The sequence below is a fragment of the Typha angustifolia genome, chromosome 12 (genome assembly GCF_048772165.1).
Source record: "Typha angustifolia cultivar Huaian chromosome 12, ASM4877216v1, whole genome shotgun sequence".
Classification (NCBI taxonomy): Eukaryota; Viridiplantae; Streptophyta; class Magnoliopsida; order Poales; family Typhaceae; genus Typha; species Typha angustifolia.
This window is the reverse complement of record NC_133250.1, coordinates 11,185,885-11,203,399: the sequence shown is the minus strand read 5'-3', so window position 1 is coordinate 11,203,399 and position 17,515 is coordinate 11,185,885. Positions and strand designations below refer to the sequence as shown.

Genomic DNA, 17,515 nt, shown 5'->3' with positions numbered 1-17,515 from the left:
AGCCCATGAATTCCTTTATCGGAGACGCTCGCATACGAACTTTACACATAATGAACGATCTACGGTTCATCCCACTAAGAATATTTAATTTAAACGGTTAAGATATTCCCGCATAAATGTTGTATGAAAACAGGAACATTTGGTCATCATCTACGCCCGCCACCGTATAGTTTCCCGACGAGATCACGAGACTCTAGTTAAAGCGGGGAATTTACAACTCTACCCTCAATCTTTGGGCACTTTATTGTTAAAGTAGTTACGAGTAAATAAAAATGCTATAAAGGTTAAATAAGTCATTCTGTTTACTAAAAATTTCCATACATCCACCCCTTTTTCGCCACTACCGTCTTTTGAAGCTATTTCTTGAATCCAATCTCTCTCTCTCCTGCGAATTCATAGGTTAGGGTTTCGAACACCGTCCGATCCAAACCCTAGATCTCGATCGCATCGGATGGCGGAGGAGTCTCCGGCTTCGGCGGCGGCGGCGGCAGGACCGGTGGGGAGCTCGGTGATCCCTATCGTGAACAAGCTACAAGACATCTTCGCACAGCTCGGGAGCTCGTCCACGATCGATTTGCCTCAGGTGGCGGTGGTCGGGAGCCAGAGCAGTGGGAAATCGAGCGTTCTTGAAGCTCTCGTAGGGCGCGATTTCTTGCCCCGTGGATCCGATATATGTACGAGGAGGCCGCTCGTGCTGCAGCTTGTGCACTTTCCTCGGAGGCCGGAGGCGTCGCCGGGGGAGGGGGATGAGTGGGGCGAGTTCCTCCACTTGCCCGGGAGGAGGTTTTACGACTTTAGAGATATTCGCAGAGAAATCCAGGTGAGTCGGGATTCCTGGGTTTCCTTGGTTTTGGATTACTCTTTTTTAGATTAAAGGAGATTGGTTTAATTAGATATTTTCATGGGTCTCACAGTATCTCATTAGAAAAATGAAATCTTGGATGTGATTATGGTGAAAAGCCATTCCAATTCGTGGTGACCAATTGATTATAACATGTTCCGAGTATCTGATCCATAACGGCAAAGCCACTGTATACGGTTTTACAAATCAAAACAAATGCTTTGTATTTTATTTATTTTCTGAGTCATTGAAAGTTTGGAATCAGATGCTTTCTATTTTTAGGTAAGGAGTGACACAGTTTTGTAGTCCTATTGATCGTGAATTACATTTCTTGGTGCCCTTGGATGTTTATAACTTTTGTCTCTTCACAGAATTACAATTTTATAGTCCTGTTGATCGGGAAATTCATTTTTATTTACATTATAATGGGTTATGCTCTTGATTATTCTCAATTTAGCTATGAATTTCCTGTTTTATTAGTGCAGGCTGAAACGGACAGAGAAGCAGGAGAGAACAAGGGCGTCTCAGATAAGCAAATTCGTCTAAAGATATTTTCTCCGAATGTTCTGAATATCACTCTGGTTGATTTGCCTGGAATAACTAAAGTTCCAGTTGGCGACCAACCTACTGACATTGAGGCAAGAATTAGGACGATGATCTTATCGTACATCAAACATAAGACTTGCATAATATTAGCAGTTTCACCAGCAAATGCAGATTTAGCGAATTCTGATGCCCTTCAAATGGCGAGAATAGCTGATCCAGACGGTAAGATAATATTGCAATCTTTAAAATATTTATACGTTAATGGTTCACTTGTGATCTGTGGAATTTTACAAAAGGTATGCCATGTTGATTGGCTGCTAGATTTTTATACCAACTGAATAATTACTTGTATTCTTCTTGCAGGATCTCGAACTATTGGTGTTATCACAAAGGTTGATCTGTGGCTCTGAATTCTACATTCTAGTTCTGTGACTTATGTCATAGTTAGTAGCTAATAAGACACTGTACTTTCTATTTGTGACTGCAGTTGGATATAATGGACAGAGGCACTGATGCCCGCAACTTTTTATTGGGAAATGTGATTCCCCTGCGACTTGGTTATATCGGTGTAGTGAACCGCAGTCAACAGGTATGTCCTTTATGTTGCTTAAACTCTATTACTTTTATGCCTGCCACTTATCAGCAATGTACTGTGATTGTGCTTATTTTATGAAAAAAAGTCTATTAAATTCAGAAAAAGAAAAAACATGGAAGTACTCACAGTTTCATAAGAGTTCCATTCATCCATATATGTGAATGCTGTTTGTGAATGAATTGGTAATATCTAGGATTGAACATTGCATTATCTTTCACATAGTAATGCAACTCCAGCAAAGAAAATGATATGCATCATGCATGCAAGAGATTGAGAATATTGAGGTTACAATAGCTGAAATTTATAAAATCTTCATTTACCTTGTAAGGCCAGAAAATTTTCTGTTGGATACATTAGGTGATGGATTTTTATCCACTAACTGTTTTTTTAAATAATGCAGGATATTAACTTCAATCGTAGCATCAAAGATGCTTTGGCATTTGAAGAGAATTTCTTCCGAAATCAACCTGTATAGTCTGTTTTTTTAATCTCAAGTTCTTGCCCCCTTTTCATTTAAAAATATATTAAGTACTTGTGCTTTTTGTAGGTATATCACGGTCTCTCTCATTGCTGTGGTGTCCCCCAGTTAGCCAAGAAACTCAATCAAGTAAGTTCCTTGGAAAGTACCAACTTATTCCCCGAATAAACCTCTCCCAACTCAAACATCTACAGATAAATTTTATTTTTAAGACTTCATAGAAATAAATATAGTCACCAGTCTCTGCTGTTAAGTTAGCGTATTTTCTTAGATCAATTAATACTTGCTGATGACTCTGACCTTAATCTGCAGATTTTGGTGCAGCACATCAGGACTGTTCTCCCAGGTTTGAAGTCTCGCATAAGTGGTCAATTGACTGCTGTGGCAAAGGAGCTTGCTGTCTATGGTGATGTGGTTGAATCAAAGGTTTGTTTTCTTTATTGTGGTGCATTAATCATAGTATGGGACACTATATTGTGCATAGCATTGAAGTAGCTTCACTAGTAGTTTTCTAAGGCATTCTTGTGCTCAAATAAGTATCTTAACTCTGGATAATCACGCTTTATTTTTTTTCTTTAATTTTTTTTCTCCTTTTATATTCTAACTATTGTAGACCATAGTATGTGACAAAGGAATATAGGTGTGTGTTCCTAGGCATTAGAATGGTCGTCATTATTTTTTTGGCTTATTTTGTAGTTTACCTTGTTCTATTGTTCAATGCTTCTGGAATCACTTCTGATGCCTTGGAATTGTTTATATTCCTCTGTATACCTCTTTTTTTTTCCCACTGTCACCAGCCCTGTTTCTTAAAGCTGCATTAGTCATTTAGTGAAAAATTGTTTGCTTATATCAGGAAAAGTGGCTCACTTTTTGATGTTCCATTTCTTTATTATACCATTTCAGGCTGGTCAGGGCGCCAAGCTGTTGAACATTCTTGCAAAATATTGTGAAGGTAAATTTTGAGTTACCTGAAATATTCAGGTTAAAGGGACATTGAAAGATTGAGAATAAAATAAGAAGAACTTACATATAGAACGCAAGATTATCTACTATTTCCCTTTTCTTGTTTCTATCAGTTTTCATTTCTGTGCTATCATTTTCTTATTATAGTTGTGGTAAGTCACCTTGATGTGTTATTACTGCAGCCTTTTCATCAATGGTGGAAGGGAAAAATGAAGAATTATCAACAGCTGAGCTTTCTGGTGGAGCACGGATTCACTATATTTTCCAGTCTATTTTTGTGAAATGTTTAGAGGCACGGATCTGCTGAGTTTCAACTATTCTCTTAGATATGTTAAGCTCCATCCAGAACTATATATACGTAGAGTACTAGCTCTAATATTTTGTGTTCTTCATCTAGGAAGTTGATCCCTGTGATGATATAACTGAGGAAGATATCCGTATGGCAATTCAGAATTCAACTGGTCCTCGGAGTGCTTTATTTGTACCAGAGGTGATGTTTGTTAATTAGTATATCGCGTTATGAACTTATAAGTTTTATGATGCAATCTATCTCCTGTTTCTGGACAACAATTCTTGTCTCATGGAAAAAATATTTAGGTGCCATTTGAGGTTCTTGTACGCAGACAGATAGCTCGTTTGCTAGACCCAAGTCTTCAATGTGCAAAATTCATCTACGATGAGCTAATTAAGGTACTCCTCAAATTCAAAATTTGAATTCTGGGAGAAGGAACACACTATGTGAATCGTTAATTGAAATACTTTTCAATATATTATTTTCTACTTATGTAGATGAGCCACCGTTGCTTGGCCAATGAGTTGCAACAGTTTCCTGTCCTCCGAAGGTGCATGGATGAAGTAATTGGGAAATTCTTACGAGAGGGTCTCCAACCTGCTGAAGCAATGATAAACCACATGATTGAAATGGAGGTACAGAAATTGGTCTTATCTATCAGTTATTGTTAGTTACCTAGTTTATTTCATGATAGTGATTAACACACTTTCTCTAAAATAGTAGCTCTAGTTACTGGAATTTGGTAATTCTAAGTACAATGGAAATGATAATTTGTGGATGCAAAATACTAAATGAATCAGCTGATGCAGTGAAATCTGGTTTTACACATCAGGTAATATACGAATATCCTTTCAGGCACATAAAAGAGACCAGAGAAAGATATTTTGACTTCCACAAGAAGAGAAGTGCCTCCTTTCAGGCATATATCTTACTTTCTACTGTCTCTGAAGTCAAGTCTTTGGTGCTACATTTTAAGCCATTGACTCATTTTCTCCAAATGTGTTTGGTTTTTTCTTCCTTCTTTGGCCTTTTCCTCTATGGAAATTTTTAGCCACCTCCATCTTAATTTCTGCGCTTTCTTTCATTGACGACTGAATGGATGGTCCATAATATTACTTGCAGCTATTAGCTTTCTAACTTGGTATTCAGAAGCTGCTCAGGTCGAAGTTGTACCGAGTCTTCTTGAATAGATCCACATGCTAGATGTTTCTGAGTGTCTAACCTCGTGAATTTTGTAAGGACTAAAAGTGAGTAGGAATGTCAAGTCGGAACATTATAATGTGTAAAGACTAACTTGTGTTTAGTGCAAGCACATGCTATTGTTGGAAAGTTCTCTGCAAGTCAACATGCATTTTACTCTTTGCTCATAGAAGATATCTTTCTAAGATGTATGACAAATTTGACTTTGCTTGTGTGCTGACAATGAAAATATCTGTAAAGGATTCTCTTTGTTGATTTTGTGGATTAAGCTTTCGTTTGGTGATATTGGTTCCTCAGATCACGTATTAATTTGAGCAACTGATTTGGCAGATGGATTATATTAACACTTCTCATCCAAACTTCATTGGTGGCAGTAAAGCTGTTGAGCAAGCTCAACAGCAAGTTAAATCTGCTAGGTTATTGGCAGCAGTGCCCAAATCAAAGGTATATCCATCTCTTTGTTATCCGTTCATGTATTATCTAATTGTTTGGTTGTTGGATTTCCATTTTTTGCTTTTCTCTCCCTGTTGCTTACAGATACACCTGCCGGATAGAAAAAAAAAAGGAAAGATTTGTAGTCTGTGTAGTAGCGGGGCCTCATTCACTATAATGGCCCTTTAACTCATGTTCTCACACTCACGTTTGTCCTATGTTCATCCCTAGGCCCTGTATCTATGGGAGCCTCATTCACCATGATGCTCTTTTTCGCCTTCTTAAGCCCTTTAAGCTATGTTCTTTATCTCTGCTTTCATTTATATTTATATCTTAATTTTGATACAGGATGGATTGGATTCTGATAAGCTACAATCATCTGAAAAGAGTCAAAAATCTCGAGCTATCTTGGCCAGAACTGCTGGAAACGGAATTGTTTCTGATTCCCTTCAGGTTGTTTTTCTATTGCATCATGATTCATGTTCTGAATTATATGATACATATATCATATTCTCACTTGTTTTTCCCTCTTTCTTTACTTTCTCTTCAATGATGATCAGGGAGTTCGAACTGGTGTTGACGCTGAGAGACCAGGCTCATCCGGTAAGGAAACATATGTTACATCTAGAACAAAGGATAGATGTCAAAGGATAGACGTCCAAATTTCTGATGCATTTTGCCATTGTTTAAATGGTCTCACACATTCTATACTAGCCTATTTCTTTATTATGCACGCAAAAATAACTATTATCTTATATTGCACTATTCAATTGAATTTTTTTTAGACCATCTAACTTTGGGGTCTATCAGGAGGTGCAAGTGGATCAAGTTGGGGATTTTCATCAATTTTCGGTAATAGTGAGGATCGTGCACCCGTAAAAGAGACTTCAATGAATAAATCTTACACCATCCCTGTTCAGAATGTGGAACATTCGCTTTCTATGATCCAGTTAAGAGAGGTAGATGATTTGTTTCCAACACTTGTATTTTGCTACTCGTTCTTCTATGCTCAATGTCTAACTGATAGTCATCGGGGCTCAGCCACCAATCATTTTAAAGCCTTCAGAAAATCAGACTGAACAGGAGGCTCTCGAGATAGCAATTACCAAATTGTTGTTGAAATCGTATTATGATATTGTTAGGAAAAATATCGAGGACTCTGTACCCAAAGCAATTATGCATTTCCTGGTAAGTGGCTTACTTCAAGTTTGAACTTTGAATAATCTGATTGTTTTTATGTTGTTTTTAGCTCATATTATCATCGTCAAACATTGGAGATCTCCCATTAGGGTTAATTGCCTGATGATCTGTTGAAATGTCTGAGTTTGTCCATTAGGTTAGTACTTGCCTTATAGCTTCATATGATTGGTGCATCAATCACAGCTGCGGTCTCTCCATTTTCAATATGAGAACCTGTAACTGTATGGTTTTGTAGATTCTTATCTTAGATTGTGAAATTAAGTCAATCAATTCACTGATGATGCTAATGTTTTTTTTCTTCTTATATATATACTTTTTCTGCATAGCTATTCTTCTAGCTAGTGTTATCCCCCATTGCTGGTACTTTTAGTAGAGTGCATTCCCTAAATACTATTTGCATAAAGTGTTGTGATTGTTGTCATGTTTGCAACCTTTTATATGGTAATCTTAGTTAGAAAAATTAAAATATGGTAATAGTGTATTGAAAAGAAGTACAGACAACTTATGGATGAACTACATCACTACCACTTTTACTACTTCCCCACTGCTCTTTTGGTCTCATACTCCAACACGAGTTTTGATATACACTGATGACACTGGAAATGTGATTGACAAAGCTGTTCCCACACTTGAAGACTTCTTTTTATTTTTCCTTGTTCTCTTACTATGTGCGCAAATGATTGATTCCTTTTCTCTTACAGGTCAATCACACAAAACGAGAACTCCATAATGTTTTCATTAGAACGCTTTACAGGTATTGTGACATTCTCATTCAATCTTTCAAACTACTAATGCCAACAGTCAATTAAAATAAGTCTGAACTTGTTTTAACTTAGCAGGTGCTTCTTTTCAATGATGATTGGAATAATCCCCATCCCCCTCCCCTCCCCCTCCCCATTCTTTCTTTCTCCATGAAATTAAAGATAGGCAAGAAGTGTGATTTAATGGTTGTCCAATACTTGCAGAGAAAACCTCTTTGAAGAAATGTTGAAGGAACCTGATGAAATAAGTGCCAAGAGAAAACGTATCAGAGAAACACTCCGTGTTTTGCAGCAGGCATACAGGGTTGGTGTTTTCCACTTCTTAAAAGCTCATCATGGATATTTACAGCATAATGCATTACCAAGCTTACTGCTGATTATTTATTTTCTTGACCAGACATTGGATGAAATACCACTTGAAGCGGAATCTGTTGAGAAGGGCTATACTCTGGAGAATGATACAACAGGTCTTCCAAAGGTCCATGGGCTTCCATCGTCTTTCTATGGAGGCAATGATTTTAGCTCGCCATATGCAGCTTCCCCAAAAAACCCACGATCCAGGAAATCATCTCACTCAGGGGAGCAGCCATCTTTTTTTCCAAATTCTGATGCCAATGGATTGGGTTCGTACCCAGTAGTTGGAGCATGAGCACTTCTCATCTGCACTAGAGTTGTAGCATATAGGTAGCATGCCAAGGTGCACGTTCTGTTAGTTTGGCCCCTGCATCTATTACCCCTACATCTATTTTCTAATTATATTCTTTTTATCGTTGGCCCAATGTCAATGATAGCAGCATCTTAGAAGTTCTGCATCATGTGTATATATCCCATTCATTTTTGTCATCAGTATAGTTCTCTATACGGTATCCAAGAGAGAACCTACCTATCTGCTTGCCTGAGTCATGATATGAAGCCATGTAGTTGGGTGGGGTCGTCGCCGGGAGTGTGCCCCATATTTGGTAAGCTGGACGATTGTCAAGTTTTCCTACTTACCTAGTTCATCAGATACTGGGAATTATGGCAGTGCACTCATCACTTCTTTCAATGTTTTGTTGCAACTGAAAAAATTTGTTCATTCTGCCAACTGGATATTTATTTGCTCGCAAGTCCAGTTGACATTTATTTTTGTAATCTGGAGCTAATGATTTTACAGAGAAAATCTCACAGATATTAATGCAACTTTTTGGTCAGTGAATTGCTTGCGGTCTAGAGCTTGTTGATCCATATTCAGTATGCATTCTTGATAATCGTTGATTTGAGATTACTGATAGTCCGACTGGTAGGTTTGTACTAATCCAACAACGATTGTACTTTGTAATTCAAGCTTACAAATTTTTGAGCTTTTTGCTATCGCAAAAGATTTTAACATGACTTGGATCTCTATGGACTACAATGGAAAATCCACCATGACTTTAAATTATGTGTTTATAGTGTTTCAACAAATATCAATCCTAATGTTAATGGAGAAAATTGAATTTGGGTAGGATCCCAACCACTATGGTCTTTAGCCCGGTTGGCGGCAGTAGCTCTACCCAAAGCAGGATAAACCTCCATATCCTCACCCTTATCCTGCTTCCTGCTGTTTTTGGTTTCTTTCAACTCTTCCTGCTAATTCCCATGGTACTTCTTGAACTGAGTAGATTTTTTTTTTATCGTTCCTGAACGAGTTTGGTTTTTTTTATATAATTTTTTTTATTTTAATTATTTATGCGCCCAAAGATATGAGCTAAATAAAAGACCAACCCTCCTTAGATACAGATGCATTTAGGTTCTACCGAGCTTTAGCTATTTAGTCTAGACTTTAAGTCATATGCGTTGTTAAACAATTGCTACGAATTAAACGCCGTCGAGACATATTTTAAGTCGTTGTATTGTCAAGCTGTTTTTATTCAAATTAATCGCATTGTCAAGTCATCAACTAAATTGAGCCAAGCCACCAAACTAACAAATAATTTCTCCATAATATTATTAAATATTATTTGAGATTGGAGTTAAACCCACGACACTCTAATTATAGAGAACGTAACCTACTAATTATATTAGAGTTGGTTGGTACTGACTTTGGTGCAGCAGATCCCCGTTTTTACTTCCACGAGGGATTCTATGCATCCTAAGTTGTATGTATTTATTAGATCCGTTATTGTGATAGGCTACTACATACCGGAGTTTCTACATCCGGAGTAGTAGTAGATCTGCCGCCTTGCACCTCCACTCCCGGATCTGAAAACAAACGACTTCGCCTTCCTCCTCCTCCTCCTCCTCCCCTCAGATCCTTATCCCGTTACAGAGAAGAAGAAGAAGAAGAAGAAGAAGAAGAAGAAGAAGAAGAAGAAGAGAGGCCGAAACCCTCTAACCGGAATTATACCATGGCAGAGCTTGCCGCCACTCCCCCGCGTCCTCCGGCCACGGACCTCTTCGGCGAACCGATCGAATCCCACCCTCCCTGGTTCAAGCCCGACTCATTCCTCCGCCCCGACTTCGATCCGGAGTCCTACATCGCCGAGCTCCGCTCCTTCGTCCCACTCGAGAGCCTCGCCACTGAGCTCCGGTCTCACGTTGCCGCCCTCCAAGCCGAGCTCGTCGACCTCATCAACCGCGACTACGCCGACTTCGTGAGCCTCAGCACACGCCTCGTCGACGTCGACGCCGCCGCCGCACGCATGCGGGCCCCGCTCGCCGAGTTCCGCGAAAAGGTCGCCGCCTTCCGCGCGGCAGTTGACACCGCACTCGCCGCCCTCCGCGTTGGGCTTCGGCAGCGAGCCGAGGCATCTGCGGCACGGGAGATCCTCGAGTTGCTGCTCGATACATTTCACGTCGTTTCTAAGGTTCCCGATCTCTTCTATCTAATTGGTTACAGTTGAATAAATTTCTGGATCTGGGCGTGATTTCATCTAAAGTTTGGATCTGGATATATCTGAAGATAGGAGAGACAAGTGAAAGTTTGATAATGTTGTCTGCTAATTCTATATTTAGTTTCTCTCTCTCTCTTTTTTTTTGAATGTCAGATCCGTAGGAAATGCTAATTGTCCGAAGGGTTTTATTCTCTTTACCCAGATTGAGAAACTCATCAAGGAATTATCTACTACACCTTGCGATTTTGCCAACACAGATGTTGGTTCGACAGAGAAAGGCTTAAGCAATGAAGTATCCGTTCAGCATGTGGAAAATGGGACAAATCTGAGGGAAACTCAGAGCATTCTGCTGGAAAGAATTGCTAGCGAGATGAATCGGCTAAAGTTCTACATCAGTCATGCACAGGTCCATCTCATTCTCTAGATTGCTTTTGTACTTCTAGACGCATTCATCCATTTTTATCCTTACAATTTTATTGGAGATGTGCTCTTCCATAGGAATAAAGATGGTGGTTTGTGTTGCTTATGATATGGAACATACTTAGAAGAATTTATTTATAAGAGGAAGGAAGCAGACCAAAATGAGCAATATAGACTTTGGAGGTCCACTTTATTTGCCTATGCTCAATCTGATACTTTAGTATAAAATAATGCATTTCCAGTTTTTAGATTTATAGGAAAATTTGTTTAGTAGTCATAGAAAATCATCCCACTATTACCTTACACATTTGCAAATTCATGCATCTGCCGTTTAATAGATGAAATATATAGAGAAATAGCTGCTTTGACAATGAAAGAACAACTGTTGAGTTTCTTTCCCAACTAGTGTTTGCTAGCAGAATCTTTCTGCTCAATGTATAAACTATCTATTTAGCAGTTAGCACAGATATCTATGTTACTCTTTCAAAAATAGCTCAAATATAGAGACTGATTAGTTTAGATTTCAGCATTATACATCTTCCATGCAAACATACATAGGACTATAAAGAATAATTGTGTATGTTGTTAATGCACGGCTGTAAGTTAGATATTACCTCTGCAGTCGAAATTGTTTTTCTCCATAATTTATGCAATGTTTTTAATCTTGTTTCTTCTCTTAATCTGGATGATTAAATGGATAAGGCTTTGGGCACATTAATTGGAATTAGTTAGTCCTTTGAGGTTAATGAATATTTCTCTAGTCTTTTCTCTACAAAACCCCAACTCTGTGCTTCTCGACCAAGTTAATAGAACTATATTGCTACTAGGTCTCTTTCAGTGTTTCATGTCCTCAACTGAAGGAATCATCCTTAGCATTTTGCGCATCTATGTTATTCTCTAACAATCCTTGCATTATATTTTTGTGAAGTTTTCTACTCTTCTATATGCTGATACACTTTAGCATTTTATGAAAACTTATGCTTCTAAGTCTGCCCTCCATTATGGCAGTACAGAACCTACCTTTCATTGAGAACATGGAGAAGAGGATACAAGGTGCTGCATTATTACTGGATACTAGCTTAGGGCATTGTTTTGTCGATGGCCTAGAGCATCGTGATGCAAATGCAATATTCAATTGTTTACGTGCATATGCTGCTATCTATAACACCTCAGCAGCTGAGGAACTTTTTCGTACAACTGTCGTGGCTCCCTTGATTCAGAAAATTATTCCTCATAGCCGGTCACACGAGGTTGTTGGGGTTTCTTCTGATGAACTTGAGGATGATTATCGAAAAATAATGCAATGCATAGAGATGGATTGCAAATTTTTGTTGGAAATATCTTCATCAGGTATAACACTACCTTCATCATCTTTTGCTACACTGTTTTCTTAGGGTCTGGCTTTCTATCCTCTTCATACATTGTCAGCTTTTAAGGTTATACATTCACTTTCTAGTGTGCTGTTTCATGTGTCAGCTAATCCAGTGTTCACTCTTTTCAGCAAATTCAGGATTACATGTTTTTGATTTCCTGGCTAATTCAATTCTTAAGGAGGTCCTGCTTGCGATTCAAAAGGGAAAACCAGGAGCATTTTCTCCTGGAAAACCTACTGAGTTCCTAAAGAATTACAAATCAAGCCTTGCCTTTCTTGCCTTTCTGGAAGGTACTGCCTGCATGTAGATTTCATTCCTACAGCATGTTCTCATCTTCTTGATGTCGATAGTCTTCTTTTTTCTGAATGCGAGTTCGAACAGATTCATTAGGCTATACTTTCATGAGCAATCCCTTTGGCTGATGTGCTCTTGTCTGCTTAGTAGCTCATTATTCAGATAGTAATCTACTGTTCCATCTTCCTTTTTTGACTTGCGGAACTAAATTTGAATGCTACACTTGCAACTAGTTCTCCCTCTCTAAGTAGAACATTTTTAATTTAGGTATATGCAGGTGTAGATATATAACTTCTGATGCTGGCTTTAGAATCAGATTTATCAAAGAAAGAGTGTAATCATAGGCTATCTACTCAATACAGATCTTTATTTTTACTCCAAAATATTGAGTTTCAGCCTCAGTTTTGTGATTGAAATCTTATCTGATTATAACATCTGTTTAATTGTCAAGGTTTCTGTCCATCTAAATCTGCTGTAACTAGATTTCGATCCGAGGCTATCTACACAGAATTTATGCGACAATGGAATGTTGGAGTCTACTTCTCCCTGAGGTAATTTACATAATTGTTAGTGACCTATCATAGCCGGTTTAGCTTCGGAAATCTTATGAAAATGCAATTGTGGTTCAATTGCAATCAGATTTCAGGAAATTGCTGGTGGTCTAGATTCTGCTCTTGCAAATACCATTACCCCTAAAGAAGTGCATGACAATCAAGGGAAACCCCAGACTGCCATACTGAAACAAAGTATTAAGCTCCTGGATAGCTTGCGAACCTGCTGGAGTGATGACGTTCTTGTTTTTTCTCACTGTGATAAGTTCCTTCGGTTGTCTCTGCAGCTTATTTCAAGGTCAACCTAGTTAGAAGCCTAGAATGTCCTCTTTTTTTGCATTTCTTGATTTCTGTATTCATTGGCATATCATTTTCTGATGCACTTGGGATGTGAAAACAGGTACTCAACTTGGCTTTCTTCTGGTCTGGCTGCTCGCAAAGCTCGTGGTGGGAGCTCGAACCTTAGTCCAGATGCTGAATGGGCTATATCTGTACCTGTAGAAGATTTTATCTATGTATTCTGCGCTACTTACCAATTCAATTATATACTACATCTTATTTATGTCGTTTTCAGTCATTATATTTATTAAGATCCAGCACAAAGAATGTTTTCACTTTTCACAGTTATGGTATTAGTGGTGGATCTTATACTTAATTGTACTTATGCCGCTCATATATTCACAGGTGATGCATGATGTTGGTATTGTGGTTAATGAGCTTTCTGGTGACTACCTTGGACATGTATGTAAACTACTTGACTCATGCTCAGTTGAAGTACTTGATCTTGTGAAAAAAAGCATTCTGCAAACTGGAAAATCTTTAGAGGAGTTGTTACCTGCTATACTGGACGTGATGATTGAGGCCATAGTTGAAAAGTCTGTTGAGGTAAGTCATATGGGAAGAAAGGATATCTTACTATTATTACATATTAGCATGCTTGTTGTTTTTGTTATTATTATTTGGTTTTCTATGGACTGGAAATGGGAGGTGGTAATGGCAGCAGTGTTCTTTTTCTCTTTGACGACATGGTGGTTTTGGGTAGGTTTGAGGTGGCTGAGTTGGGTTGAGTGTGATTACGGGAGGGGTTGGGAGGGCCAGGAGGTTGTAGATGGTTCGCTCTTGATAGTAATTCTTTTTCCTGTTCTCTTTAATTGAATCTTCAGCATATCTCTCATCACTGGTTATGATTTATGAGCATGCCATTTGTCGTAAGTCGTAATGCATAACTAACTAGTGAAAGTTGGTAGAGATTGAGGAAATCTATGAATAAGTTAATGCTTTGATAGATTATAGATGTAAAGGAAAGAAACTTCGTTCCTTTTGTTTGTAGTTAAATGACAGTTTATGATTTTCTCCACAACTTGCTTTCAGCGTTTCATAATTGCATTGTCTAATGTTATTCACAGTTATACATCTTTTCTTTGTGGATGTGTAATATACTGAAAATGTCAAATAGATGTTCTTGCGGATTAACAGTTTTCTAGCAATGCCTGTGAACACCCACTGAGATAATTGTCTAATCACTTTCTATTTAATTACAGGACTTAAGGCAGCTGAAAGGAATAACAGCAACATATAGGATGACTAACAAGCTTCCTGTAAGGCATTCACCCTACGTGTCGGGGATTCTGCGGCCGCTGAAGGTGAATTGTCATCCTTTCTGTACATTTATGTTACAATTTCTTGCCCTTTGACTGTCTTTGACATATCATTCCTTGAACTAAAATTTTCTGATTGAAGGTTACCTTAAGATTTTGATAGTATTCTATTTTTTGTACTGTTTGCAAATGAATTCATCTATATATGCAAGGACTTCGTATTCTCTCTGTCGGTCTGGAACAAGTAATTTTCTTTTTCTTTGAGAAGGAAAAGTTAATGCAAATTCTGATATCAGGATGTTAATGAATACTTTGTTGAAAGGTCAAATGGGTATTCTGTCAATTGTCATTTTAGTAAGTTCATTTTTTTAAAGATGATCATATCACTGCTTTCACAGTTTTGGTTCCAATTGTTGAATAATGATGGGAATTTAGTGATAGTGCAACTTTGATCATTAAGCTTTGCTCTCTTGAATCCAGACAGGAACCTGCTCTGAAACTCGTTATGTTAGTTGACAGGTTGCTGTACCTTATGCCGGCAGTTTAACAGTTTGCAGCCTAGTGGCAGATCTTCGGAATTCCATTAGTTTGGGATAGAGTCTAGAGTGTGGACGATTCTAACTTGTGATATAGGAATTAGGGTCTGTTCATTCTTGAAGCTGAAAGAACAGAATGGAATTCAGAATGAAAGAAAATTAAATGCTGCATAATATAGTGACTTTTGAAGGATGCATATACTTTTTTGCAAGGAGAAACTTATGTTGCTCAAATAATACTTTTCAAAATATGCCTTCTCATTTCTTTGTGATTTACAGCCATTGTTCTTTTGCTTCAAACCTGTGTAGTGGAATGTAATGCAAACAATGTAACAGCTACTCAATACCAAATTGACTCCGTATACTTGTCATGATTATATAGTTATTTCTTGATGGAGAACGTGTTTCATATCTATCAAAAGATGCTACAAACGAGCTCCTCCGAGGTTCTACAGAAAGAATTACCAGCCGTTACTATGAATTGGCAGCAGATCTTGTCAATGTGGTAAGTTAGAAGTCCCTTCTGGCTATTGGATTTTTTTTTGCAATAGTAACTCCTTACATGAACTGATCTATCTTTGAGTGCTTTCATTATAGGCAAGGAAAACAGAGTCTTCATTGCTAAGGTTAAGGCAAGGTGCACAACGGCGAGTAGGAGCAAGCTCTGATGCCTCAGACAACAATATCTCTGACACTGAGAAGATCTGTATGCAGTTATTTCTTGACATTCAGGTACTCTTAATCTATAAGTCATAGAGCTTTTGGTTGAGAGTCACACTGAAAATCGATGGCAGATCAAAGTTGTGTTCATGTAAATTAAAGAATCACTGAAAGATGCTGTTTTCCCCTTAATCTTAATCAACGAATGTATGGTTTATACTTAATACAGGTAAATAGTAACTGGACTGGGATCAGCTTGATCAACCAAATCATTAACATATCAAGCCATATCTTTCACCATTTTTCTGTTCTTTTTTGTTTCTTTTGGAGTTTTCATGTTCTTTACTAGAAAATGCACATTTTAAAGTGGTGCTCTGGCTGTGCAAAAGTTCCTTTTGTTTGACAGTGAGAAGGAATGACTTCCAAATTGTGTTCTGTGAAATCTTTAACCATCATGTTTGTTTGGATAGGCTGAAATCTACTTTTGGAACTTATCAATAGGTATATTGTTTGTAATGTGGAACAAAACTTAGTGGTTTAACCTTGGTATTATATAGTACTTTCTCTATGATACATATCCTTTACAAAGACCTATCTGTACCATTTGACACTCTTTTTAAGAAGATATCTCATGCCATGTTTGACATTTTTGTAATTTCTAATTACATCTCTAGAAAGGCTTTTAATTTAACAATTTTAAAATATTATTAATCTGCACTGCATACATAAGATGCATCCAAATTAATGTGCTCTCATATGACTCAGTTCTATCTTATGACAGGAATATGGGCGCCATCTTGCTGCATTTGGTATCAAAGCTGCTGATATTCCATCCTATCGTTCTTTGTGGCAGTGTGTTGCTCCGGAAGACAAGCAAGCAAACATAGTTTTCTAAAGTAACTACATCAGACCATATGCTAACCGGTACTGCTGCTTCCCTTTTTTCTGTTCTCACTTTTTGATAGTCTGTTGCACTGCTCATGCAGGCCTCCATTGTACAAGTACCACACAGGTGGGGGAAAAAAAAATACAAAGTACCTTATGAATTGCTATAGATTTTTTTTTTCTTTTGTTGAGAGGGATAGCTGGATAGGGCATTTTCCACTGAAGAAGAGGATCTACAGAGCCCACAGATCTTAGTTATTAGGAGATTACCTATGAGTGAAAGTTCACCTCAACTGTCCAGTTGATTCTCTTTCTGATGAAAATTACTCTCCTGGACAGACCAGGAATCCGGCTGAGAGTAGATATAGTGGTTCTGTTCAGCTAAGCCAGATTGGATGGTTGGATTGTGATTCTGTAAATTTCATCCTTTATTGGGGAGACTTCAAATTAACATTATAAATCATGAGAATACAGCATCAGATTCTTCACTTTGCTTATGAAACTTCTTTACCATTCTCATTGAGCGAGGAGTGATTATCACAGCGCATTTATACTTTTTGCTGTATCCTATACTATAATTTGTCATATATTGTTTGTTTAAGCCTAAAATTTTGCTTCTTGGATTGAGGAACAAAAATAAAATTGTATGGTGGCTTAATTGCAGGTCTATACATGATAATTGATACCCATCTCTAGTCGCAGTTTACTTTTCTTTTTGGATTTGAGAACCGACAAATCTTTGGTAGCAGCAGATCTCTGGTTATAACCAGGAAGAATTGGAGAGTTGGCTTCTATCTTATTCTTCTAGATTGATGAGCAATCACGTCAAAGAGAAGTAATCCACCGACTCTCATCACCAAACTTTCTTTGTCTAACATACTTAACACATGATAGTAATTAACCCTGAGGTTTGTAACATCCTTCGATCTGACATTCTCCATAATGTAATCTCACCAGTAATGCTGCTGCTCCTCTGAATAATAATAAAAACGAGACATGATAAGTCGTGTCCGTGAAGCAAATAGCAACATTCCACGT

General features: G+C 37.9%; 2 protein-coding genes across 3 annotated transcripts; both read left to right on the top strand.

The window, feature by feature from the left end:
* The first annotated feature begins 351 nt into the window (after positions 1–351).
* Positions 352–8,517, top strand: LOC140771861 (dynamin-related protein 3A-like). Its single transcript, XM_073113638.1, has 20 exons — positions 352–820; positions 1,327–1,609; positions 1,751–1,779; positions 1,875–1,976; positions 2,383–2,451; positions 2,530–2,589; positions 2,773–2,886; positions 3,364–3,412; positions 3,606–3,715; positions 3,821–3,913; positions 4,021–4,113; positions 4,213–4,350; positions 5,246–5,359; positions 5,696–5,800; positions 5,908–5,950; positions 6,158–6,306; positions 6,389–6,535; positions 7,249–7,301; positions 7,513–7,612; positions 7,706–8,517. Exons 1-20 carry the CDS (start codon positions 452–454, stop codon positions 7,955–7,957), a joined length of 2,472 nt encoding a protein of 823 aa, XP_072969739.1. The 5' UTR covers positions 352–451; the 3' UTR covers positions 7,958–8,517.
* Positions 8,518–9,479: 962 nt separating this feature from the next.
* On the top strand, positions 9,480–16,974 carry LOC140772324 (conserved oligomeric Golgi complex subunit 2). Of its 2 annotated transcripts, none has more exons than XM_073114342.1 (13): positions 9,480–10,133; positions 10,363–10,566; positions 11,594–11,930; positions 12,082–12,243; positions 12,699–12,798; positions 12,887–13,096; positions 13,199–13,313; positions 13,483–13,683; positions 14,340–14,441; positions 15,315–15,437; positions 15,530–15,664; positions 16,374–16,488; positions 16,579–16,974. In XM_073114342.1, exons 1-12 carry the CDS (start codon positions 9,675–9,677, stop codon positions 16,485–16,487), a joined length of 2,262 nt encoding a protein of 753 aa, XP_072970443.1. In that variant the 5' UTR covers positions 9,480–9,674; the 3' UTR covers position 16,488; positions 16,579–16,974. The 2 variants fall into 2 exon arrangements, with proteins under 2 accessions (XP_072970443.1, XP_072970444.1); XM_073114343.1 differs by having other exon boundaries at positions 16,558–16,974.
* Positions 16,975–17,515: the final 541 nt, after the last annotated feature.